This window comes from Saccopteryx leptura, chromosome 3 (genome assembly GCF_036850995.1).
Source record: "Saccopteryx leptura isolate mSacLep1 chromosome 3, mSacLep1_pri_phased_curated, whole genome shotgun sequence".
Classification (NCBI taxonomy): domain Eukaryota; kingdom Metazoa; phylum Chordata; class Mammalia; order Chiroptera; family Emballonuridae; genus Saccopteryx; species Saccopteryx leptura.
Genome location: NC_089505.1, coordinates 58,208,451 through 58,235,803, shown reverse-complemented (window position 1 = coordinate 58,235,803; position 27,353 = coordinate 58,208,451). Strand labels below are relative to the sequence as shown.

At 35.8% G+C, this 27,353-nt stretch overlaps 1 protein-coding gene across 2 annotated transcripts in view; it reads right to left on the bottom strand.

Annotated features, from left to right (window-relative positions):
* HACE1 (HECT domain and ankyrin repeat containing E3 ubiquitin protein ligase 1) overlaps positions 1-27,353 on the bottom strand; it is a 174,609-nt gene that overhangs the window by 85,692 nt on the left and 61,564 nt on the right. The window contains exons 6-10 of one of the 2 annotated variants that reach the window (XM_066373576.1): positions 26,915-27,046; positions 11,515-11,597; positions 4,546-4,642; positions 3,610-3,711; positions 2,805-2,911 (exon numbers count right to left, since the gene is read on the bottom strand). In XM_066373576.1, coding sequence (XP_066229673.1) covers positions 2,805-2,911; positions 3,610-3,711; positions 4,546-4,642; positions 11,515-11,597; positions 26,915-27,046 — 521 coding nt within the window. The remainder of the gene's footprint in view (positions 1-2,804; positions 2,912-3,609; positions 3,712-4,545; positions 4,643-11,514; positions 11,598-26,914; positions 27,047-27,353) is intronic. The other variant, XM_066373577.1, reaches the window with a different exon arrangement.

Below are 27,353 nucleotides of genomic sequence, written 5' to 3'. Positions count from 1 at the left end.
GCCCTGACCGGAGACTGAACAGGCAACCTCTGTGCTTTGTTTGGGACAATGCTCTAATCAACCAACATATTCAGCCAGGGCCTAATCTATAATTTTGAAGAGCTAAAATAGAATCTAGGATGTGCTGTTTTTAAGTGGAGATATGAATCCTAATTCTTCAATGTATTAGTTTGGCAAATCATTAAACTCCAATTTTTTTACATATAAAATAGAAATAACAGTATATAAATCACAATGTTACTATAAGGTATAAATAAAACAATGTATTTGGATGTTCCTTAGCTTAGTATCTGCTTAATAACTGTTAAAAGTAAATTTAAAATAAAAATATAAATCTGATAACTGTGGAAGAGCAGAATATGGGACAGATTTAAGTAGAAAAACCAAGTTTTCTAATGTAAGAAAACAGGTTAAAGGTATTATGGGGGTATTTTAAAAACTATCATTATCTTTAGCATTTTTCACTTATATTATCATCATCTTCATAGACATCATCTCTGCTATTATGTGCCAGACACTGTGATTGGCACTTTAAAGCACCTTATTATTTCATTCTTACAACAATTCGTTAAGGTATTTACTATCATTTTCCAACAAGGAAACGAAATCCTGATTAAACTGTAAATTAAACATAGGGAGAGAGCTTATCTGTATTAATCACGAGCACCTAGCAGATAGCCTGGTGATAGTAGGCACTCAAAAGTATTACATGGATGGGTGAATGATGAAGGGAAATTCTGGAAAGTTATGTGCTAAAGTGATACAGGAAATGGTGTCTGGATTTATACCTGAGTCTGGTGTAAATGCTATTACTTAGTATGTCTGAATCTTAGAAAGTCCTTAGCAAATAAATGGATTAGTGGAAACAACTAAACACGAGGAAAGCATTATGTCAAGCTGGAATTCAATGACACTTATAGACAGAGTCTAAAGAAGACTGAGAGGTAGAAATAAATTTTAAGAATTAGCAAATGAGCCTGACCAGGCAACGGCGCAGTGGATGGGGCGTCAGACTGGGACACAGAGGACCCAGGTTCAAGACCCCGAGGTCACCGGCTTAAGCGTGGGCTCACCTGGCTTGAGCACGGGCTCACTAGCTTAAGCACAGGGTCGCTGGCTTTAGCATGGGATCATAGACATGACCCCATGGTCACTGGCTTGAACCCAGAGGTCACTGGCTTGAACCCAAAGGTCACTGGCTTGAAGCCTAAGGTCACTAGCTTGAGCCCAAGGTCACTGGCTTGAGCAAGGGGTCACTCGGTCTGCTGTAAGCCCCCTGGTCAAGGCACATATGAGAAAGCAGTCAATGAAAAACTAAGGTGCCACAACAAAGAATTGATGCTTCTCATCTCTCTCCCTTCCTGTCTGCCTGTCCCTATCTGAACCTCTCTCTGACTCTTTCTCTGTCACACACACAAAAAAAAATGGTTAAAAGAACATAAGAAGGTGACCTTGGTACCATTAAGTATAAGAGGCCTCGTAAACATCCTTCTAAGTAAATAGTAAAAAATATGATTCTGGTCTGAAATATATGAAAAGTCCAAAGAAAGACAGAAAAAGGCTAACATAATGGATTTGACAATGTAGCTGACTTATGGAAGCAACATGTAGCTGGAAAATGTCCAGTTGCAACCAACAGAAGTAAGAGAAGACTATGACTCTTAAGACTGTCAATGTATTCCCAAAGAAAAAGGGGAGATGGAGGTGGAGGGAGGGGAGCAAAGGGGTAGAATGGGAATGCAAAGAGACTTTGCATGAGGAATGGGAGGCACAATGTGGGGGGTTGAGGGTGTTATATTGAGTGAGATACTTGAAACCATGTCAACACAATAAATTAAAAATTAAAATTAAAAAATATAAAATAAAAAGTTAATTAAAAAAAACTGTCAATGTATTAAGTAAAGAAGTGAAAAGACTACCACAAAGTGGAAAGCTTGCAAATTAAAAATGGGCTAAATCTGTAAGCTATGAAATAACACACTAACCATTTCTAAATAGCTTTTTATTCCTAATTGGAGTAGTTAACCACATACAAAAAATTAGGAGAAAATTTTAAAGGGAATCATACTCAGTTTATATATTAGTGGTAAAGGTTCTTAAACTAATTCCTTGATTCTTCTTTATGCACATTTTACTTACAGGACTGTTCTAAGCAATCATTTCATAAAATTCTAGACACATATCCCAAATTCACTTAAGTAATTTTAGTCTTTTGAGGACACTAAAGTCTCCTCTGTAAAAGTTGACTGCCTCGGTCTTTTAAAGCAAAACATATATTTAATGATGTGTCAGCAAATGTTTAAACATCTACCACTGACAAAAGGCATCCAACAAAATAATACTATTCCCAGAATAGCCTAAGAGGAGACAAAGCTGACAAATACTGCTACCTATTGATCTGTTTTGTTTTTTTTTAAGGTTTTTTTTTTTGTATTTTTCTGAAGCTGGAAACGGGGAGAGACAGTCAGACAGACTCCCGCATGTGCCCAACCGGGATCCACCCGGCACGCCCACCACGGGCGACGCTCTGCCGCGACCAGAGCCACTCTAGCGCCTGGGGCAGAGGCCAAGGAGCCATCCCCAGCGCCCCAGCCATCCCTGCTCCAATGGAGCCTTGGCTGCGGGAGGGGAAGAGAGAAAGAGAGAGACAGAGAGGAAGGAGGGGGGGGGTGGAGAAGCAAATGGGCGCTTCTCCTGTGTGCCCTGGCCGGGAATCGAACCCGGGTCCCCCGCACGCCAGGCCAACGCTCTACCGCTGAGCCAACCGGCCAGGGCCTGATCTGTTTATATTTTGAATCACTTACCTAAGCAGTTTATGGCCATTTGTTGTGGCAACTTCAGCAAGGCTTGTTAAAATCTTTAGGTACTGGCTTTCACTTTGCTGAGACAAATGTTCTAGAACTTGCCGTAACTAAAATTTTTACAATAAAAAAATGTGATGATGTAATAATCCATTAAACTTTATCAAGAAATTATGTATCTATTAATTTAATAAGTATCCCAAAGCTGAATAGGTGAAATCAAGTCCTTTAAAATTATTCTCCCTTGTATAAATTCAAAAGCTAATGTAGAGATATGATATAAAATCTTTGTTCAAAATCCCCAAGTCAGAAAACAATAAAAAATATAAATAGAACTGAAATCACCATGTTTGTTTATAGAAATTTAATTCTAAAATTTAAGAGAAATTTAAACGTAATTTTTCAAAGAGTAGAGCTATTCTAAATACAGAGCTCAGTAAACTAGTGATTACCAATCATAACATGATATTCCTCCTTAGATTCTTTTCCTCTGCCAATGGGGAATATTCTAATTATTTTTATGAGAGACTAAAATCCCTGAGAAAAGAAGATTTATATAGGGCCAAATATTAGCATGAAGTTTATAATTATTATATAATCCATACTTACCCTATAATTCAGATAAGCAAATTTTTTATTATAACTATTGAAATATTTATAATAAATTTAGTGTATTATTATACATATTTATCTTATAAATATTACAATATTTATAATAATAAATTAAGAAACACATTTGTGGACCACCAGATACACTAAGCATGCATAAAGCTTGTTCATTTACAAGCCACCAGCACAATTACATTACCATGTTTTCTCGAAGATCTTCATTCTGTGTCATTTGAATAATTGTCTGAAAAAGCCTAGGGTGACACTGAATTAATACTTCACAGGTCTCTCCATATCCACCCTAAAAGAATGTTTAAAAATATCTGGGTTTAAAAATAAAGTTCCTAAAGAAAGAGCTGTAGACCCCACAGGTTAGGAGCTTAGTCCCATAAGAGTGCCCCATCTCAGAAGGCAACTGTAAGTCCAGACCACGCATACTTCTGGCGAAACAGCTATAAGTCAGAAGTTCCCACAATCTCCGCCTTGAGTTTGATCGTTTGCTAGAAGAGCTCACAGAATTCGGGGAAATACTTTACTATTATGTTTATTATAAAGGACACAACTTGGGAACAGCCAAAAGGAAGAGATTTGTAGGGCAAAGTATGAAGGAAAGGGCACAGAGATTCCATGCCATCTTTGAGCATGCCACCCTCCCAGCACTTAGCCATATTCACCAACCCAAAAACTCTCTGAGAAACCCATTGATTAGGATTTTTAGGGAAGTTCTATTATATAGGCATGCTTGATTAAATTATTGGTCATCAGTGTTGAACACAAGCTTTGGCCCCTCTCTCGTCCCAGGGAGTAGGGAAAGAGGCTGCCCTCTAATCATACGGTTGGATCCTTTGGCAACCAGCCTACACTCTAAAGCTAGTTAGGGGCTTTCAGCCACCAGTCATCTTATTAAAATACAAAAAGACATCCTTACACTCCAGAGATTCCAAGGGTCTGAGAAGCTCTTGTCATAAATTGGGATAAAGACCAATATATTTCTTATATCCCAGTTCCCTTTAAACAGCATATTGTTCATAGAATAAAAATCTTTGTACCTACCCTCTTATTTGACAAAAAAGTGATTTTAACAGTCTGTTTCTATTATAAAGCAAGGGGCTAAGTATATATATTAACAACATACCTGTACACATAAATCCAGAGGGGTTACTCCATTTTTATCTGGCAGATATTTGGCTCCTCGTAACAGAAGAATCTGTGCTGTGTCTCTCTGACCATGACTATACAGAAATAGAACCAAGTTAAAAAAATAGAATTGTTTCAATTTAAAGTCTTTCTCTATAAATTATGAATAGTTAATATAAATCAACAGAGGATTAACAATTTTTAAAAATTGAAAGGAAAATATAACTATACCCTCAAACAATTAGGAAAACATTTCTAAATGTTAAGTCATACTTTCATTATGTAGATAAGAAAATGACCTATTAAATCTTAGAATTGAACATGGGACACATTACCTACAATAAATCATAACATTCTAAGATAAGCAGTGGCTACTCAGGCTTATGTTTTATTTTTTGCTTCCAGTCACTTCCTTCTCAACTCTAACCAGAACTGTTTCCTACCATGCACATCCAAAAGAATGTCATTACTCAAAATTAAAGTAAATTTTATACACTTTTAATAGTTAGCAAAATAATAAATAAAAATGAAGGAAGGAAAAAATAAATACCAAAGTAAGTGAATGGGGGGAGAGAGAGATTAGTCAAAAATACTACTACTTCCAATGTAGTAGTTTCGCTTCTTCCGACAGCTATTCAATCTGACCTACAAGGGACAACTCTTACATCCACAAGCCCCATTCTCTCTAATTACTCTCTTTCTAGTAGGATTAAAATTAGCAGCTACCACTCTTTCAGCTAGGAGGTAGTTTATTTGGGGGTAGAAACCAGTAGTCTCTAAGGTTTGTATTCAAAGAGCTAATTTGATCACAGATATAGAAAATAAAAAATAAATTTACAATTCAGGGACATTAGAGTTTAAAGCTAATTTTACAAAATGCCCAAGGAAGTCATACAGTTTGGAAGAGTATCTGATCAAAAAGTTTTATTTTAGGCCCTGGCTGGTTGGCTCAGTGGTAGAGTGTCAGCCTGGCATATAGATGTCCCAGGTTCGATTCCCAGTCAGGGCACACAGGAGAAACGACCATCTACTTCTCTACCCTTCCCTCTGTCCCTTCTCTCTATCTCTCTCTTCCCCTCCCACAACCAAATCTCCTATGGAGCAACTTAGCCTGGGCGCTGAGGATGGCTCCATGGCCTCTGCCTCAGGGGCTAAAATGGCTCCAGTTGCAACAAAGCAACAGCCCCAGATGGGCAGATCAATGCCTCTTATTGGGCTTGCCAGGTGGATCCCAATTGGGCACATGCAAGAGTCTGTCTCTCTGCCTCCTCACTTCTCACTTAAGAAAAAAAAATTTTATTTTATAGATGAGAAAAATTACTACCTCAAGCACAAATGACACTAGAACTTAGATCTCTGGTCTTCAATACTCTTTCCACAATATCATTACCTAAAAAGAAATGTCATTGCAAAGAGAAGGACTACACAGATTTCTCTGAACCTTAAAAAAATACATATCTATTTATTCTTTTTCACAAAATGACACTGTATAAAGTATAATTTATAACCAATTGAAATGATCACGATAAGAAAATAGGCTCCTACTATAAATCTGCCAGCAGATAATAGTTATATCACTCTCTTAATACTTGACTGTAATATTGATTACCTTCCTTAATACAAACATTAATAGGCTCAAACTAACTTAAGAACGATATCGAAACCACTAAACTGTATACCTGAAACTAATAAAAAATAAAACTTAAAATAATTTTTTAATTAAGAAAAATATATCATTTACTCCAGAAAAAAACACACCAGAAAATCAAGAAGGCAAGTTTCTAAATATTCATGTGTCCAATCTTTCCAGTTAAACTGTAAACTTCTGGACACTTGTACCATAGAACGAAACATGGTAGCTGGCTTATAACATGTACTTAATACAACTGCTGAAATATTTTACAGGTTTTAACTTTAGATACTGTTAATTTGACAAATACGCATTTAAAAAGGTGCTGCACTACAAACAATAACCCGAAATTTAAAAAGGGACCTGAATCTTAATATTTGGGGATCTAAAGATGACAAGCATAATGTTCAGGTCTTTGTACAAAGTGTGATTTGATCCTGACATTGTTATAAAATAATCCTTCACTCCACTTTCCAGTTAAGAAAGCCATAACCCAAGAGAGTATAATGGACTTGCTCAAGAACAGTTACAGAGCAGAGCAAAATTTGAATCTACATCAGTCTGATTCCAAAATCCTTCATTTATATATTGCTCCACCAAGATGAATAAAGTTTACCTTCAAAGAGCAACCAATTTAGTACTCAAGAAAACATAATATCAGGTGAAAAGGGATGTAAGCTTTGAGAACAATATGATGGGAATCACACAGTATGAACAACCAAGATCATGATGTACAAAATGGGACATTGCCTGACCAGGCAGTGGCGGCAATGGTTAGAGAAGTAAGATTGTAAACATGGATTTATGCAACTCCTTTCAGTTAGTGAACTCAAAATCAAAACAGCCACATAAAATAGACCATAGACTCACCTGACCAGGTGGTGGCACAGTGAATAGAGTGTCAGACTGGGATGTGGAGGACCCAGGTTTAAAACCCCAAGGTCACTGGCTTGAGAGTAGGCTCATCTGGCTTGAGCATGGGCTTACCAGCTTGAGCGTGGGGTCCCCAGCTTGATCCTTAGTCTTAGTTGTTCATTGACTGCTTTCTCATATGTGCCTTGACAGGGGGTGGGGGGGCTACAACAGAGCAAATGACCCCTTGCTCAAGCCAGCGACCTTGGGCTCAAGCCAGCAACCTCATGTCTATGATCCCATGCTCAAGCTGGCGACCCCACGCTCAATCCAGTGACCTTGGGGTTTCAACCTGGGTCCACCGCATCCCAGTCCGACACCCTATCCACTGTACCACCACCTGGTCAGGCGAGTCTATGGTCTATTTTATGTGGCTGTTTTGATTTTGAGTTCACTAACTAAAAGGAGTTGCATAAATCCATGTTCACAATCTTACTTCTCTATCACTTTATTACAGACCTCTAAAATGCCAATGTGTGCCGACAGTAACTTGAAAAAAGTTAATAAATTATAATGTTTTATGCAAAATAACTAAGAAAAAAAATGACTGGGAAATAGTTCCTGTCATAATTTGAGGTCAAAATTAATCTAAAAATTACTCACAAAACCATTATATTATTAAATAGTGCTCAGAGTTTAAAAAAAAAAAAGGTCATGATGGGAGAAGAATCATGTATTAGAAACCCTGTACAGCAATGAAACTGAATGAGGACAATACAATTCTGTGCTCAGTGGGAAGCATAAAAGTGCTCTAGAGCTTAGTGAGCACTTACCAACTATTGGGTACAAAATACTCTGCAGGATGCTTTATACTAAACCAACTCATTTAATTCTCCCTATAGTCCCACAGGGAAGATATCAGCATTTCCATTTCACAATAAAACAAAGCTTCAGAGGCCAAGAACTTGACTGAAGTTGTAAAGCTTTGGGCTGCCTCCAAAACTTTGGCTCTTTCTCCTACCTATCGCAATACCTTTAGAATTTAATTCAAAAATAAAAAAATTGTTTTAATAGTTGATCCTTATATAAGATATATGATAATATATCTAGTAATCTCTCAAGCAAGAAAAACATTAATTTTATTTAGCTTTTTAATCTTCAAGCCCTATAATTTGTTGGCAGGACCAACTTGTTTTATTTCCCACATTCCTTTCCCTTTCATTTATCAGAGACCATATATAGAAAATTATTATATCTTTAATATAAATCTAGATAACACAAGTACAAGCCTACCTATAAATGAACCATCTTCCATATCTATTATCCTGCTGCAATAACAATGCACTTATTTTCCAGTTTCAATTTTTTTTATTTTTTGTATTTTTCCGAAGTTAGAAACGGGGAGGCAGTCAGACAGACTCCCGCATGCCCACCAGGGATCCACCTGGCACGCCCACCAGGGGGCGATGCTCTGCCCCAGGTGTTGCTCTGTTGCAACCAGAGCCATTCTAGCGCCTGAGGCAGAGGCCACAGAGCCATTCTCAGTGCTTGGGCCAACTTTGCTCCAATGGAGCCTTGGCTGCGGGAGAGGAAGAGAGAGACAGAGAGGAAGGAGAGGGGGAGGGGTGGAGAAGCAGATGGGCGCTTCTCCTGTGTGCCCTGGCCGGAAATCGAACCTGGGACTCCTGCATGCCAGGCCGATGCTCTACCTCTCAGCCTACTGGCCAGGACTCCAGTTTCAATTTTAATTCGATTTGCTTAACCATCTTTGTTCAAAGAGATTCAATGTTTGCTAGATTAAAACTTAATGATGAGAATATAATCCTAGTGCAAAATATTTCTAAAAAATTATTTTACCATGTCCCTGTGCTTAGACTATGTGAATATGACAGTTTTGTACCATACTAATATGCTTATATTTTACTATTAAACATAGCATCATTTCATATAAGATATTTTTCAAATATAATTATACTGATTCATTCATTCAAAAACATTTACTAAGCAATTCAGCAGAAAGCACTGTACTACACATTGACTATAAAAGTGGTGATTAAAATAAATAAAATTCTCGCTTTTGCTGAGCTTTCCATCTAGTAGGAGAGACACACTATAAACAAGTAAATAAGCAATTTTAAAATACAAAGTACTATGAAGAAATTGATCATAATGCTATGATAGAACATTTGGGGAGAGGCTTACTTGGATTAGTCAGGAACTCCCTTCCTAAAAAGTAACAGGCAGTTGCCTGACCAGGCAGTGGCGCAGTGGATAGAGCATTGGACTGGGATGCGGAAGGACTCAGGTTCGAGACCCCGAGTTCGCCAGCTTGAGCGCAGGCCCATCTGGTTTGAGCAAAAGCTCACCAGCTTGGACCCAAGGTCGCTGGCTCGAGCAAGGGGTTACTCGATCTGCTGAAGGCCCACGGTCAAGGCACATATGTGAAAGCAATCAATGAACAACTAAGGTGTCGCAACGCGCAACGAAAAACTAATGATTGATGCTTCTCATCTCTCCATTCCTGTCTGTCTGTCCCTGTCTATCCCTCTCTCTGACTCTCTCTCTGTCTCTGAAAAAAACAACAACAACGTAACAGGCAGTGGCATGAAGAAGGAGTCAGTCACATAAAAAGCCTAGGGAAGAGCTTTTCAGGCAAAATAAGCAGAATGTAGAAAAGATTGCTGCAAAGAGTTGGTTGTGGGGGGCAAGGGAGTGGTGGTGAGGGAGTTATATTGAGTGGGACACTTGAATTCATGTTAACACAATAAATTAAAATTGATAAAAAAAATTTAAAAAAGAGTTGGTTGTGTTTGGGGAACTCAAAGAGAACCGGTGTGGCTGAAGCACAGTGAGTCAGTCAAGCAGGGGTCACAACTCGCAAGTCTCACAGGTGAATGCCGCATTTGGATTGTTTTTGCACATAGAACAAACAGACACTGAAAGATTTTAAATATAGAGTTTAAACGCAAAGTGGGAAGACCAATTAATTTTTTTTAAAAGATCACTTTGGCAGCTGAGGCAATAACAGATGGAAGGGAAACAGAGGAATCAGGAAGAGTAGTCAAGAGACTATTGTAGTACTCCAGACAACAGGTAACAATTTAACCAAAGAAGTTTCAGTGAGTTGGAGAGAATAAAGAGATTCAGAATATACTCTGAAGGTAGAATTTATAGAACTAACAAAGTCCAAGCTGAGGGTCAGAGAAAGAAAGAAAGAAAAAACAATGATCTAGTTTCTGGTTTAAACTGGAAGGATATGGGTTCCAACAATTGACATAAAAACTGGAGGAGGTTTGAAAAGGAAAATCAGAACACTGTGTTTTGGACATGTTAGCACCTGAGATTCTAAGAGACTTGCAAGTGATGATATAAATAAATCAGGCAGGTGAACCTTCAAATCTAAAGCTTCAAAGAAAGGTCTTATCTAGAGATAACTCCTAAAGATAGAATATGATTTCAGTGATTCAAACAATTATATTATTCATAAATTCAGGATACTATGAAAGAAACTTTTTCTAGAAAAGCAACCAAATCTTAAGTATAATTTTAGAAATGACTGAATTCAGATAAGATATGAAGTTTAGAGATCCAAAGTCCTTGTTTGATGATGATTTGAATCAGTCTGATCACATTAACATCAGAAATCCTGAATAGAAGCTAAATAAGAAGAAAAGCAGGTTTTTCAGTCTAAAACAAATCTCCAATAATATGTTATAAAACAGGAAATCGAATAAAGAAAAGAACAGCTTTCTGGAGAGCTCTTTATTTGAATTTAGAGCCCAGATAAATAATACAAGTCATATAATATAATCTAAACCAAAGAGAAGAATCACTAGTGTATTATGAACTGCTTCTAACTGCAAACTACATTTACATAACATTTTGTGTGTGCGGGGTGGTTTAATTATTAATTCCTCCATGAGGACTGGAGTATATTTATTACTATATCATTAATGCCCATAAAAAAGGAATGGCAAACAGTGAGTGCTAACTAAATGTTTGCTTATTACATAAATGAATCAATGAACAAAATGTATGCTTCAAGACAATGTACCAGGACAGAGCACAAAGATAATTTAATGCAGAGCTTAATATCTAACAAGATTAATTTCAGAATTTTTTTTAAAGTTACAGATCCAGAGACCAAGACATACTTTAATGACTGATCCCACTGAAACTGACCTGGTACTTAATAAAAGACACTATAGAAATTACCAGATTTTGTCTTCTCTTTTTACTTAATAAGTAATTAATCTAAAATTAAATAATCAAATAAAAGTTCCACTTATACCATATAAAAACACTGGCAATATAATAGAAAATACTTTCTCTCGTGTAGTTAAGTAACAACCATAATGCTAATACTTTATCTTAAAATACAGCATAGTATTAGTGGGAAAACAAGAGAACCTTAGAAAATATACAGAAATATATATACACACACAACATTCTTTAATGACTGCAACTGGAAACAAAGTATCATACCTGCAAGCAAAGTACAATGGAGTGGCTCCTGATACATTTGGCCTGTTAATGTCAGCACCACTGTCTAGCAAGCACTGCACTGTCTGGGGAGAAAAGAAACAATTACAATTAAAGTCAGAAATGTCAAACAGCCTGACCAGGTGGTGGCGCAGTGGATAGAGCGTCGGACTGGGATGCGGAGGACACAGGTTCGGGACCCCAAGGTCGCCAGCTTGAGTGCGGGCTCATCTGGCTTGAGCAAGAAAAGCTCACCAGCTTGGACCCAAGGTCGCTGGCTCGAGCAAGGGGTTATTCAGTCTGCTGAAGGCCCACGGTCAAGGCACATATGAGAAAGCAATCAATGAGCAACTAAGGTGTCACAACGAAACTGATGATTGATGCTTCTCATCTCTCTCTGGTCCTGTCTGTCCGTCCCTATCTATCCCTCTCTCTAACTCTCTCTCTGTCTCTGTTAAAAAAAAAAAGTCAAACAAAGACACAATTATGACCATTTTAATCCATAAAAGGATTCAAACCACAACCTGAAACTTTAAAGAACAAGTAGGAACAAGACATGATGGCTGAGCTTTTGGTAAGCTCTCTGAGTCTCTCAGGCACTATACAATAAAAATGGAATTATCAGTGTAATATAAACTGTGTTAACCTGGGGAAGTTTGCAAAAACTGACAAATGTAGCTACCAAGGGCTTTAAATGTGGCTAGTACAACTGAGGAACTAAATTTTACTTTTATTTTATAATTAAGTTTATACATCCATAAATTGGGTAGTATATTGGAAAGTACTGCTCTAAATATTTGAATTTAAAACCAAGATTTTTTCTTTATAAAGAAAAAACAGGTACCAGAGCTATAACACTCTCAAACTTAAAGAACATAATTATTAAAGTACAAAAAGCTATTAACAATCTTCTTGCTATTAACAGCAGCCAGTACTGACTTAGTTTTCCTGATCATTATTCATACAAACTCTGTTTCCTAAGATTTACTCTTGCAATCATCTAATAGTAACAAAAAGTAAGCTAATATAAAATCTTAAGACTGCATATCTGATGATTAGGGATTGGACAAGGCTAACCTGAAAACTTTAAAAAAACAAAGTCTTTTCTGGTTTTATTGCTATGATCCTCATTTAAATTTCTCCTGAGAAAAGAAAATATGCAAAAACTTAAAAGTTTCTGGAATTAAACAGTTTAATATTACTTCTGGATTGAACATACATGTTCATCTTTCTTGCTGCTCTAAAACTTAGTACAATGGCAGTAAAATAATAAGACTATAAAAACCCACAAGGAATAACAGGAAAGAAGACAACAGCATACTAGATAAATCAATCAGTTTTGGGAAAATGGCAAACAAGTGGAGGAATAGTAACTGACTTAGCAGATCAAAGGAAGCGAAAGTCTAAGTGCCTATAAACAGGGATTCCAACAACAAATCACCAACTCTTGCTCGAGAACACACAAAAAAGAAGGTAGCTGCAAGTACCATGGGATATAGCAATAGTTACATAAAGCTAAAAACAGGAGTAGTAACTGAAGCCATCTAAAAGAAACAGTTGCACATTCCCCTAGGACCCTTCTTTCCCATTCCATACAGTCAGCTACTAACCCTCTTGACAGTGTCTCAGAAACAGGGAGATTTACTCTTTGGACAAAGTAAAGAGGGACGTTCTGAACTGGCAGATAAGAAATACAGGTAAGAGCAGGGATGAGGAGTCATGCTATAATAAACAACTAATTTATTGAAAACCTTCAGTCCCTTTATACTGCTGGGCTACAGAAATCCAGTAGCCAGGCTTAAAATGCCAAGCAGGAGACTAAAAGTTTTCTCTCTAAAGACTGGCACCAGAGAAGAGTCCTACATTTCCTGGCATACAGTATCATCAGTAAAATAGCCCAGTTTCCTCCTAAGGGGACATTTTATAACACTGGGAGATTTTTTTTTTTTTTTTTTTTTTTTTTTTTGTGACTGGGAAAAGGAGAGGGTAACTGGCAGCTAGTGGGTAGATGCCAGAGACTAAGTCTAAACATCCTATAATATACAAACAGCCTCCACAACAGAGAAGTTTCAAGTCTAAAATATCAATAGTGCCCCTATTGAGAAATCTTGGCACACTGTGAGGTCAGTCAACCAATCCTGCCCACGTCCACAATGCTCCCAGTAAATTCTGTGATGCATTACCCCTATATATGAAAGGACAGACAATATTTCAGAGATAACTTGAAGCAGGCCTCTAATATGAAAAACAAAAATTAAAACAAACAGAAAAAGAAAGTCAGAAAAATAAGGGCAATAAAGGGAACTGAAAAATACAACAATAAAAATTTAGAAAAGTCACAGATATCCTCAGAAAAGAAAATCATATTATGTCCATAGGAAAATGATCCTGGGAGAAAAATATTCAGAGAATTAAAAAAATTAAAATATGGAAGTAAAACTTCAATACAAGTCTACAAAGGCAATGTTGGAAAACGCTACAAGAAAGAAAATTAAAAAAAAAAAACACCAGAAAAATAAAAAAATAGATGAAATCATGAGACATATTGTACAAATAGAGAATAAAATAAAGGAAGTAGGAAACCAAAGGGCAATAATCAAGAATTCCAAAAAAATTCCCAGAACTGAAGGACATGAGTTGCTAGATTGAAAAAGTGTCTCAAGTAACCAGTCCGATAAATAAAAAGACCTTGAACAGGCAAATCAAAATGAAATTTCTTTATACTGGGGATATGATTCCACAGATAATTAGAAATCAAACCGGCATTAAACATCTCAACAGCAACACTGAAATCTAAAACATAAAGTGCCTTCAAAATTGTAAATAAATGATTTGCACTGTAGAATTCCACAGCTAGCTGCACTATCATCAAATATAGGTACTTTTTAAAAATTTTAATTTACTTGTTAACATGGATTCAAGTGTCCCATCAATATAACACCCTCACCTCCCACCCCCGTGTCCCCCATTATATCCCTTTCCCCTCTCCCCAACTCCCTAACTCCCTCCCCCATTCCCTCCGGGATGTACTGTCCCTTCACCTTCTCTGATCCCATCCCCTCATCTCCCTTCACTCTGACTGCTGTCCCTCTGCTCCCCGTGACCTTGCCTCTGCCTCTATTCTGATCCTCAGTTCACTTTGTTCATTAGATCCCACATGAGTGAGATCGTATGATATTTGTCTTACTCAGCCTGATTTATTTCACTTAGCATAATAATCTCCAGGTCCATCCATGTCATCACAAACGGTAGGATTTCCTTCTTTTTCATGACTGTGTTGTATTCCATTCAGTATATGTACCACTGCTTTTTAATCCACTGATCCACTGATGGGACACTTGGGCTGTTTCCAGATCTTGGCTATTGCAAACAATGCTGCAATAAACATATTTTCTTTTGAATCAGTGATTTGTATTCTTCGATTACATTCCTAAAAGTGAAATAGCTAGGTCAAAAGGCAGTTCCATTTTTAATTTTTTGAGTAAACGCCATACTGCTTTTCACAATGGCTGAACAAGTCTGCATTCCCACAAGCAGCGCAGAAGGGTTCCCCTTTCTCCACACCCTTGACAGTACTTCTTGTGTGTTAATTTCTTAATGAGTGTGACATTCTAACAGGTGTGAGATGGAATCACACTGTGGTTTTCATTTGCATTTCTCTGATGATTAATGATGTTGAACATTTTTTCATATGCCTATTAGCCATCTGTATGTCCTCTTTGGAGAAGCATCTATTCAGTTCCTCTGCCCGTTTTATAATTGGACTGTGTACCTTCCTGCTGTTGAGATTTAGAAGTTCTATATACATTTTGGTTATTAATCCCTTATCAGACGTATCAGTGAATATGTTCTCTCACTGTGTGGGTTGTCTTTTTATTTTGCTCATGGTGTCTTTTCCTGTGCAAAAACTTTTTAGTTTGATATAGTCCCATTTCTTTTTGTCCTTTGTATCATTTGTCCATGGAGATAAATGGACAAAAATATTGCTACAAAAGATGTCAGAGAGTTTACTGCCTATGTTTTCTTCCAAGATATTTATGGTTTCAAAACTTACAATTAAGTCTTTTATCCATTTTGAGTTTCTTTTTGTGAATGGTGTCACTTGGTGGGCTAGTTTCATCTTTTTGCATGTACCTGTCTAATTTGCCCAACACCATTTATTAAAGAGACTGTCTTTACCCCACTGCATGCTCTTACCTCCTTCATCAAATATCAATTGACCATAAAGCTGCGAATTTCTTGCTGGGTTTTCTGTTTTGTTCCATTGATCACTATACTTGTTCTTATGCCAATACCAAGCTGTTTTGATTACTATGGCCTTATAGTATAACCTGATATCAGGAAGTGTTCATACCTCCCACTTTAGTCTTAATTTTCAAGATTGCTGAGCCTATTCATGTTCTTTTTGGTTCCATATAAATTTTTGGAATAAGTTCTATATCTTTGAAGTACGCCATTGGTATTATAAAAGGAATTGCATTGAATTTATAGATTGCTGTGGGTTATATAGACATTTTAACGATGTTTATTCTTCCTGTTCATGAACATGCTATATACTTCCACTTATTTGTATCTTCCTTGATTTCTTTTTCTAATGTATTATAATATTCCAAATACAAGTCTTTTATCTCCTTGATTAAATTTACTCCTAGGTACTTTTTGTTGTTGTTGTTGCAATACTAAAGGGGATTATTTCCTTAATTTCTCTTTCAGACAATTTATTGCTGGTGTATAAAAATGCTACTGATTTCTAAATACTAATTTTATATCCTGCCACCTTGCCAAATTCATTTATTAGGTCTAGTAGTTTTTTAACTGAGACATTAGGGTTTTCTGTGCACAGGATCATGTCATCAGGAAATGATAGTTTTACTTCTTCTTTCCAATTTAGATGTATTTTATTTCTTCTTGTTGTCCGATTGCTGTGTCTAGGGCTTCCAGAACTATGTTGAATAAGAGTGGTGAAATGGGGCACCCCTGCCTTGTTCTCGATCTTAAGGGGATTACTTTTAATTTTTGCCCGTTGAGTATTATGTTGGCTGTCAGTTTGTCATAGATGGCCATTATTATGTTGGGTTATGTTCCTTGTATTCCCTCTTAGCTAAGAGTTTTGATCAAAAAATGGGGGCTGGATTTTATCAAATACTTTTTCTGCATCCATTGATATAATCATGTGATTTTTTTCTACCTTTTGTTTATGTAATGAAACATATTGATTGATTTGCAAATATTGTACCAGTCTTGCCTCCTTGGAATAAATCCCACTTCATCATGATGTATAACTTTTTTAATGTATTCCTGGATCTGGTTTCCTAATATTTTGTTGAAAATATTAGCATCTAAGTTTATCAGGGATATTAGCCTATAGTTTTCTTTCTTTGTAGCGTATTTACCTGGCTTTGGAATTACAATGCTTGCCTAATAAAAGGAGCTTTGAAGTCTTCCCTCCTCTTAAATTTTTGAAATAGCTTGAGAGGGACAGGTGTTAGTTCTTCTTTAAATGTTTGGTAAAATTAGCCTGTGAAGCCATCCGTTTCAGGACTTTTGTTTAATGGGAGTTTTCTGATAACTGTTTCAATTTCATTTGTCGTAATCGGTCTGTTTAGGTTTTCTGATTCTTCCAGACTGAGTTTTGGAAGATTGTATGTTTCTAGGAATTTATCCCTTTCACCTAGGTTGTCCAATTTTTTGGCATGTAGATCTTCATAATATTTTCTTACCATCCCTTGTATTTCTGCAGTGTCAGTTGTTACTTCTACACTTTATTTCTAACCTCATTTATTTCAGTCCTCTCTTTTTTTCTTGATGAACCTGGTTAAAGGTTTGTCAATCTTGTTTACCTTTTTAAAAAACCAGCTCTTGCCTGATCAGGCGGTGGCACAGTGGATAAAACATTGGATTTTGATATGGAGGACTCAGGTTCAAGACCCTGAGGTCGCCAGCTTGAATGTGGGCTCATCTGGCTTGAGCAAAGCTCACCAGCTTAGACCCAAGGTCTCTGGCTAGAGCAACAGGTTACTCCATCTGCTGGAGGCCAAGGCACATATGAGAAAGCAATCAATGAACAACTAAGGTGTCACAACAAAAAAACTAATGATTGATGCTTCTCATCTCTCTCCGTTCCTGTCTGACTCTCTCTCTTTATTATTTCCTTCCTTCTATTTCATCTGGGCTTTATTTGTTGTTCCCTTCCTAGTTCTTTTAGATGCAGGGTTATTTGAGCTTTTTCTTGCTTAAGGTATGCTTGTAATGCTATGAACTTCCCTCTCAGGACTGCTTTTGCTGTGTCCCATAAATTTTGAGTTGGTGTATGTTCATTTTCATTTGTTTCCGGGAAACTTTTTATTTCTTACTTGATCTCGTTGTTAACCCATTCATTATTTAATAACATGCTATTTAGTCTCCAAGTGTTTGAATGTTTTTCAGTTTTTCTATTGTAGTTGATTTCTAATTTCATGCCATTGTGATCACAGATGCTTTATACGATTTCAATCTTCTTAAGTTTCTTGAGAGTTGTTTCGTGTCCTAACATGTGGTCTATCCTAGAGAATGTACCATGATCACTTGAAAAGAATGTACATTCTGCTGCTTTGGGGTGAAAGGTTTTAAAGATATTAAATCCAGTTGATCTAGTATTTTATTTAAGGCTGCTGTTTCTTTGTTAATTTTCTGTATGGGGGATATATTCAATGATGTTAGTGGAGTATTAACATCCACTACTATTATATGATAGTATTGCTGTTGATCTTGCCCTTTATGTCCATCAAAATCTGCTTTATATATTTAGGTGCTCCTATATTAGGCGCATAAATGTTAACAATGGTTATATATTCCTGCTGGATTGCTCCCTTTATCATTATGTAGTGGCCTTCTTTATCCCTTATTATAGCCTTTGTTTTAAAGGCTATCTTCTGAGATACAAGTATTACTACCCTAGCTTTTTTCCCATTTCCATTTGCATGAATAACTTTTTTCATCCCTTTATTTTCAGTCTATGTGTACCTTTTGTTCTGAGGTGAATCTCTAGTAGACATTATATGTATGGGTCCTGTTTTCTTATCTATGCAGATACTCTATGTCTTTTTATTAGAGCATTTAATCCATTTACATTTAAGGTTATATTGATATGTACTTATTTATTTCCATTTTATTCTTTAAATCTACAATGCTCTTGTTCTTGATTTCTTTTTTTCCTTTTGCTCTTTACAGTAGGCCCCTTAACATTTCTTGCAGTGCTCATTTGTTTGTAATGAATTCCTTGATGGTTGTTTTTTTTGTTTGTTTGTTTTGGGGGGGTCTGGGAAGCTTTTTATTTGTCCTTCAATTTTAAATGACAGTATTACTTGATAAAAAAATCTTGGTTGTAGGTTCATGTTTTACATCACTTTGACTATTTCTTGCAAATCCCTTTTGGCCTCAAGTGTTTCTGTTGAGAAGTCAGAGGTCATCCTTACTGGGGTTCCTCTGTCAATAGTTAACTGCTTTTCCCTTTCAGCTTTTAGTATTCTTTCTTTGTTTCTTAACTTTGGCACTTTAATTATGATGTGTCTTGGTGTAGGCCTCATTGGGTTCCTCTTTAGTGGGACTCTCTGTGCTTCTTGAACTTGTGTAACCATTTCCTTCATCTATTTAGGGACATTTTTAGCTATGATTTCTTCAAACAGGTTCAAACCTTGTACATTCTCTTCTCCTTCAGGAACCCCTATGATGCGGATGCTGTTTCTCTTCATGTTGTCGCATAAGTCTCTTAGAATTTCCTCAGTATTTTTAAGACTCTTTTCTTTTTGCTGCTGTGCTTCTGTGCTTTTGTTTATCTTGTCCTCTAAATTGCTGATTTGATCCTCTGCTTCACCTAGCCTGCTGTTGATTCCTTCTAGAACAGTCTTCATTTCTGATACTATATTTGTCATTCTGATTGGTTCTTTTTTATGATTTCAATGTCCTTTTTGATGCTTGCTATCTCTTAGTTAGGCGCTCATTATATCCATCCATTTTTGCTCTAAGTACCTTGCGTATCCTAAAAATCATTATTTTAAACTCTGCTTCAGTTTGTTTTGTTACTTCCACTTCATTTCTTTTTCTGGGGATTTCTCTTATTGATTCATTTGGGTCACATTTCTCTGCTCATTTTGTCTGTGTAATGGGTAATGCTGTCTGACTGAAATTTTTGTGGTGTCTTTATGAAGATGATGGGCTCGGTGGTACTGGCCTCCAGTCCACCTGTTTTCCTTGTTCTAGGAATGCTTCTTGAGAATACCATTTTCCCTCTTGTTGTATGTGAATATTGAATGAAGTTAATTCTTTCGTGGATATGGTTATCCCTTCAGGCTGGCTGGCTCTAAGGGTCAACTTTAATCATATATATTACACACTGTGCAATGTCTGTCCTGTTGGGCATATTTATTCTTCACAGTGTCTAGTGTCTGCTAGACTCCTCTTTTGGATGTGCTCCTTGTGTACCTAGCAGAGTCTAGGATTGGTGCTGTCTTCCACCCACCATCAGATATGTTGGCTCTAGATCTTCTTGGGCTGGCATCAGCTGTTGTTTGTAACCAATTGTGGGTTACCTGTCTGCAGCTACTGTTCATTTCGCTATTTGTGTCTTCGTTTTCTGTGCCTGGGTAGTGTGGGAGGGGCCAACCTTTGTATAAGAATCAGCTTCCTCCTCTTTAGAGATGCCAGCAGCTCCATAAAAGTCCTAATATCTGTAAGATTTGTCTCCACTTTTCAACTGTTCTTTCTCCTCTTGCAGCTGCCTGGTCTTCCTACAGAGTCTTCTGCAGAAAGATTGTAGTGTGGGCTCAGACTGGCCTCACTCCACTAGCCCCTCTACAGATTGCACCCTTGGTGGCTTAGCACAGCTGAGGTTGGGAATACAATGTTAGTGGGACCCCCTACTTCAGGGGTCTCTTGATCAGAAGCATAATTGAACAGAATAAATTCTGGATTCAACTAAAATCTCTGAGACCTCTCAAATGCAAAGATTTTCAGTAACAGATAAAAACAAATCAGTATGACTTTTTTATAAGGATCAGCATTGTCAATAGTCCCTACACTTAAAGGTACAATAGGAAAAAGTGACATTAAGAAGTGTAAAGGAAACAGCAGAAAAAAAACTGGTAGAAATGATATAGTATTTGACTAGCCCATTCCATCTTTCAACAAAAATTTCAATGTTTATTATGTGCTAGGGACAACTATAGATGCTGGTGCAATGAACAAAAGGGATAAAAATCTCTGCCTTTATGAAGATTGCATCTAGTGGAAAAGGAAGATCAAGAGGCAAAAGAAATAAAATATGTAGTGTGCTAGATGGTGGTAAACACCATCCAGAAAAATTGATAGAATGACAAATTTGATTTCAATTTGTTTACGTAAACTTTTCACCCCTAAACTCCTATACACAAATACTTCAGTGAAAACTGCATTGTGTCTGCTTAACAGACTAAAAGCCACTGATTCCAAAAAAAACTAACTGATTTACAATGGTCTTAAGTTCTGTTTTCAAAATTTTACGGCTTCTCATTTACTTGTAAAAATTAAGCTCAGCAGCATACAATTTAGTAAGTGTAAACATGTAAAATTATACCAAAGTAAGTATTGTGACTGACAGCTGATTACCTATATTTTTCAAGTTTTCACAACATATAATTTTAAGTACACTGAAATTATTTTATGTGCCTAATTTAGAACACCAAAATATTAAAATAATTCAAACTTGAAGTTTCCCCCTCCTCCTAAAAAGATCATTTTCTTATTCTTAAATAATCTACAATGGAGGGGGGTCTTCTTTCTCACAGAATAAGTGCTAGGAAGGAACCTTGAAGGAAAAACATTGAAAGGGGCTTTTCATATGGCCTCCAAGAAATCCTTAGGAAGAAACAACACATTTTCAACAGACTTCATGACCTTTCAAGTGATGAAACAATATCCTGAGTAGAAAACTAATGTTTGGGTCAATCACAAAAGTCATTTAATTGGCAGTGACTAACAAAGACCACCTGTGTCCAATACACTGATAAATTACAAAGTAAGAAATCCAAGGCAGCCCTACTTTATCATTGTCAACTCTCTAAACAACACTGATCAAAGTAAAAAGGAATAGATATTCAATATTAAAACTACAAGTAAAAATCTATTCTACTATTTGCTAAAAAACCAAACAACAAATAAAAGCACGCATCTTTGTTTTATCTCTTATTGAAAATAATTCTGGCTACTAACCAATGTTGTCCCAATAAATGTAATTAAATTTTTTAAATTATGAACATTAGAAAAAAATTCTGATGACATGACGATGGCAATGCACAAATAACTTAAGTACTAAGAAAAATGGCCAACTCACTAATCAGTGACTGGTTTATATAGGTCTTCTCAGCAATCTGTTTACATAACACTATAGAGACTTTGAACTCTTATGTAATATCTAGCAAAAAGCCAATTATCCAGTTGTGTAAGAAAACTCAGAATAAGAAAACTTTCTATTATTTGCTCACATTTCCCAGAAATGAGAAAGGAGAATTCTAACATTAAAATAAATAAAATTACTCAAAACCTAAAATAAAAAAATGTTAAATGTTAGCCTTTCTACCTTTGTTCCTTGAGGCTGATCCAATTAATGTTTTTGCAAAAACTCAATTAAGTGTGGCTGTCCTACAATTTCTGGATGAAAAAAATAAAAACTAAATTTTAAAAGCTTGGGAGCTGGCTAAAGAGATCAAGAGAGCTGACTGAAAATAGGTGAGCGCTATTCCTTAACAAGCCTACATTTCAGCAAAAAATGCCATCAGTTCTATCAAAGTCTATAATACAGTTTCAAAGGGCTACTTTTATATTTCAGGAGCTTAAATCTACTCTAAGCAAGATTCAGCTACCATTGTGAAACTTCATATTCAGCTATATAAATTTAACATATAAAATTTATTCTGATAAAAATAAAATTTCTTTTATTAGTAAACTGAAATTCATTCATAAACTAATCATGCCACATATTTATAAATTTGAGACTGAATTATCTGACAGTTCTCTCAGGTTTCTAAATCCAAGTTATTCCATAAAACAGTAAACAACTATTTGTGGCAATTCAAAACGATAAATTTTAACGATAAAAGAAAAAGTTACCAAAAAGTAAATCCAATTTATGGTCAAAATAATGGGAGTCAATTATACCTGTATAGAATAATACTAGGTTTCACTCTTCTTTCTAAAAATGAGATTAAAAGTCAAGCAACCACTGGGCCTAGTTTATTGCACAAGAGTAAATGAATTTAGGATCTGGACAGTCTCTCTATACCTTGCTTGCTGAGTAACATCATCCATAGTAATAATGGTAGTGATAGTAATACAGTAATATAGTAGTAAACAGTAATATCAATATTATTATTGCTTTTAAGTGTCTTCCAACATGTTCATTTTCTTAATTATCTAATCAGTAAACAGAATATACCTTAACACGTATATAAGGTAGAGAAAGAAAATGTTGCCAAAACTATATAATCCAGTTGTATAATTAAACTCTGTAATGATTTATTAAAATCAATATTCTAAGACAAACAATAGTTTTAGTATTGTACAGCTAATAACTGACCTAAGCAAAGTTATAAAAAATGACATTATTAAGAAATTGTTATCATTTCTTACATCTGATCATTTATAAATAGGAATAGAAGTAGTTTAAAATCATACTGCATTATGTTGCAAGGACAAATAAAGATCAGCATGTACTCCAACTGCCCAAACAACTTCCTTCCAATAAGAGGATGATGAAACTTTTATCTTGGTTTACCACTAATGAAACAGATGCATCTATATGAAATCACAGCAAAAATTACTCAATTTCTTAGTTATGATAAAGATAAATATTTCAAATCATTTAATTTTAAAATATAAATCTGAAAAGTATTTCTTGTCATTAAAGCAAAAATATTGTATTCAATAACAAATTCTACAAAGTCTTAGAACTCGTAGTTAGTTATTTAAAATCAAATCATGCACTCCTGAGATTTACCTCAAAATTAGTTAGCTAGACACTTCAGAGGATTTCTTTATCATATGTCTCTTTAATTTGAAAATCAATGATGTTTAATAAAAATGTTTTTAAATAGTTTCATTCCCCCTTTCAAGTTTTATATTTCATTTCATAGTCAATATGCAAGCTTTTAAGCTTAAACATAAACTAAAATCTAGAAACCTATGTTTACATGGATATCAGTTTTGAATATCTTTTAATAATTTTATGCAAAACCTGTCTACTCTGAAACAATGAAAAGGCCATTTCAGCCTGACCTGTGGTGGCACTGTGGATAAAGCATGAACCTGGAGAACTGAGGTCACCAGTTCAAAACCCTGGGCTTGCCCAGTCAAGGCACATATGAAAATATTGTTAAAAAAAAAGGAAAAGGCCATTTCACTTGCAACTAAAATAAGTTACTATGATACTTGACAAAGCATTTTAGACCCAGTATTCAACTCATTGAAAGATATACAAAGGGTTAAAAAGGATCAATAAGCCCTATCTTATAATAACTTATAAATCAATGAATCACATCCAACTCAAGATAAAAGGATATGCTTATCTACTGAAATCTGAACTTGGTCTAGAAATAAATGAGTAATTATGAAACACAGTAATATTAACACAACTATTGACACAGCTTTTTAGAGGTAAAATTCAGCCTGGAGGCTAAATGATAACTAATTTTTTAAGATTCCTTCTTACCCTAATCGAAGAAGGATTAAGATGAATATAATGATTCAGAAAACAATTTTAAACATCTGTATATGATCCTTGCAGATAATTATAATTGATCAATTATGACAGAATGGAATCTCACTCAGTAATATAGTCAAACACAAGTCAACATAGTTTTTTGTACACTTCCTCCTCTACTATATCTGCAAAATGTCACCCTGTAAAACTCATCACCACAGTGAAGTCAAGCTCCCTATAAATCTTCTAAGAGTACAATTCTTCAAAGACATTTGGCTATGAAGAATTCCCCCTTACTTTACCACACCTGCTTTAGGTTGCAAACCATATGGAATATATTATACTTATACTAACTACCTTTTGATAACTTCAGAAGGCAATTCTAAATTTCTAATGCAGCCTGTAATGCACATGTTTTGAAACAAGATTTTCTATGTCACTATTTCTTCTTCACTGATTCAAGGCAGATAAAATTAGTTTTTCTAGATTATTTCTAACCTGAATTCCAGTTTTTTCCTACACAAGTTCCTGGGCAACATGTAGGGTTTGCCATCTTAGTAAATGACACTCCACTTACCTGTTATAGCAAACAGTGTTTATATTAAAGTAGGTGATTTTCTGTTCTATGAGAGCTACCAGTAGGACTCATTCTCTAATATGTAAGAATTACTTAATAATCTGGCCCATTCAAGATTGGAACATTTCAGATAATATTTTGTATACAGAATATTTTTTAAACTTAATAGTGTGGACTCTGAAAAGCTAAAAACTAATGAGAGAAATATTCCTTGAAGATACTAGGTTAGTTTTCAGATGATAAAAGACAAAAAAAAATCAAAACAAACATTGAAGTTTAAAAGAAATTCCGGGAAAATAATATTATATCCTTCCTTTTATCAAACTCTTATTAAACATAATATAATGTCAATGTTGGTCTCACTATCATTTCTTTGTGTGTGTGTGTGACAGAGACAGAGAGAAGGACAGATAGGGACAGGCAGGAAGGGAGAGTGATGAGAAGCATCAATTCTTTGTTGGGGCACCTTAATTGTTCACTGATTGCTTTCTCATATGTGCCTTGACCAGGAGGCTACAGCAGAGTGAGTGACCCCCTTGCTCAAGCCAGTGACAATGGGGTCATGTCTATGATCCCACGCTCAAACTGGTGAGCCCATGCTCAAGCTGGTGACCTCAGGGTTTGAACCTTAGTCTGCTGAGTTCCAGTCCGACACTCTATCTATTGTGCCACCACCTGGTCAGGTCTAAAGAAGTGAAATGTTCGGCTCTGGCCAGCTGGTTCAGTGGTAGAGCCTGGCATGTGGAAGTCCCAATTTAATTCCCGGCCAGGGTACACAGCAGAAGCGCCCATCTGCTTCTCCACCCTTTACCCTCTCCTTCCTCTCCAGCCTTCTCTTCCCCTCCTGCAGCCAAGGCTGCACTGAAGCAAAGTTGGCCCAGGCACTGAGGACAGCTCCATGGCCTCTGCCTCAGATGCTAGAATGGCTCTGGTTGCAACCTAGCAATACCCCAGATAGGTAAAACATCACTCCATGGTGGGCATGCCTGGTGGAGCCTAGTCAGGCACATGCAGGAGTCTGTCTCTCTGCCTCCCAGCTTCTCACTTCAGGGAAAAAAAAAAAAAAGTAAAATGTTCTGTGAATTGAAGTCATATATAAAAGCATCTAAACATATAGGAACTCATGTGAAGAAAAACTGTTTGCAGTGATGGAAATCCAGGATCCCACTAAGAATTCCCCCACCAAAAAGACTCTAAGACAGCATACAAAAATAAATAAAAATAAACAAATTTTTTTATCTTTGTATTTGGTAGTGGTAATTCTTTGTTTGGGGTTGGCCTATGTTGTTTTATTTCGATTAGCTAGTAAATAAATAGCATTCTATTGTCAATAATAATAAATGTGGAAAAGAAACTGAAAGCAACCAGGATATTATAGCAAAGCAGACACCTAAAATCTTAAGCCAGCAACCTTTATATAAGGCAGCAAAGTCTTCTAATGAGGGAGAGAATTATTAGCAATTTTAAAAGCCAAATGTTTGGACATAGGAATAACAGAAAAATACTGCTATAAAACAAATGCATGATTTAAAAAATCTAAAGTCAGAAAGAAAATAACTGTCACTCTAGTCCTTGCCAATCATATTCCAAGACAGTAGACACATCATAGCCCAAGTTGAACTATTTAGACAATGTCAGTATGTACTTTTTTACTATTTAATCCCAATAATTGAGGCTTAAAGGTAAATAATAAAATATTATAACATTAGTTCATAAAACAGAACTAAACATTAAAGTTAAAATAATATGTGAATATAATACATTTAGAATTGTAATATATTCAGCTATTAAAAATCTATGAATCAGAAATACAACTGAAATCCAAATTATAAATATTTTAAATACATTTAAAAGTATTATTTTCTACTCCTTTTTTCCACATAAAAAATAGGACACAAAAAATAGGACATTTTATCACTTCATATTCATTTTTAAATATCCCCTAAGTTTTGTAGCAGTATATATTAATCAGAAGTCTGTATGATGCAGAACATGTTATAACAAGATTTTGCTATAATACTTCATGTTTTCAGTTATGCACAGTGAAGAACATGTCATGGATTCCAAGTTTTCAAAAATAAACACATGCAACGTAAAGGTCTCAGAACTCAATTTACCGTCTTGTGACCATTCTGGCAGGCCACATGCAGCGCTGTCTGTCCCATTGCATCCTCAACATCGACGTCACTAACGTGCTGTACCAGGTCGTGTAGTAGTTCTGTCCGCCCATTCACAGCCAGCCAATGTATCTGTGCAGCCATTTAGTTACTTAACATTTATGTAAGAGTGTTTCATATAAAAACATCAGATAAATAATGCTATTATTTCTCAACTATGAGCATAATACACATACTAAAGACTAAAATTAACATTTAAGCCTATATTTTTTCCCTGTATTTTTATATAAGGGAAAATATGCATTAACATATAGGTTATAACACCATGCTTTTTAAAATCAAGCACTTTATGGTTCAAAGTACTTAAGTATAGATTTAGGATTACCAAATACTCTGCTTCTTAAATGATCCTGGACTCTGTGTATAGCTTATCTCTAGA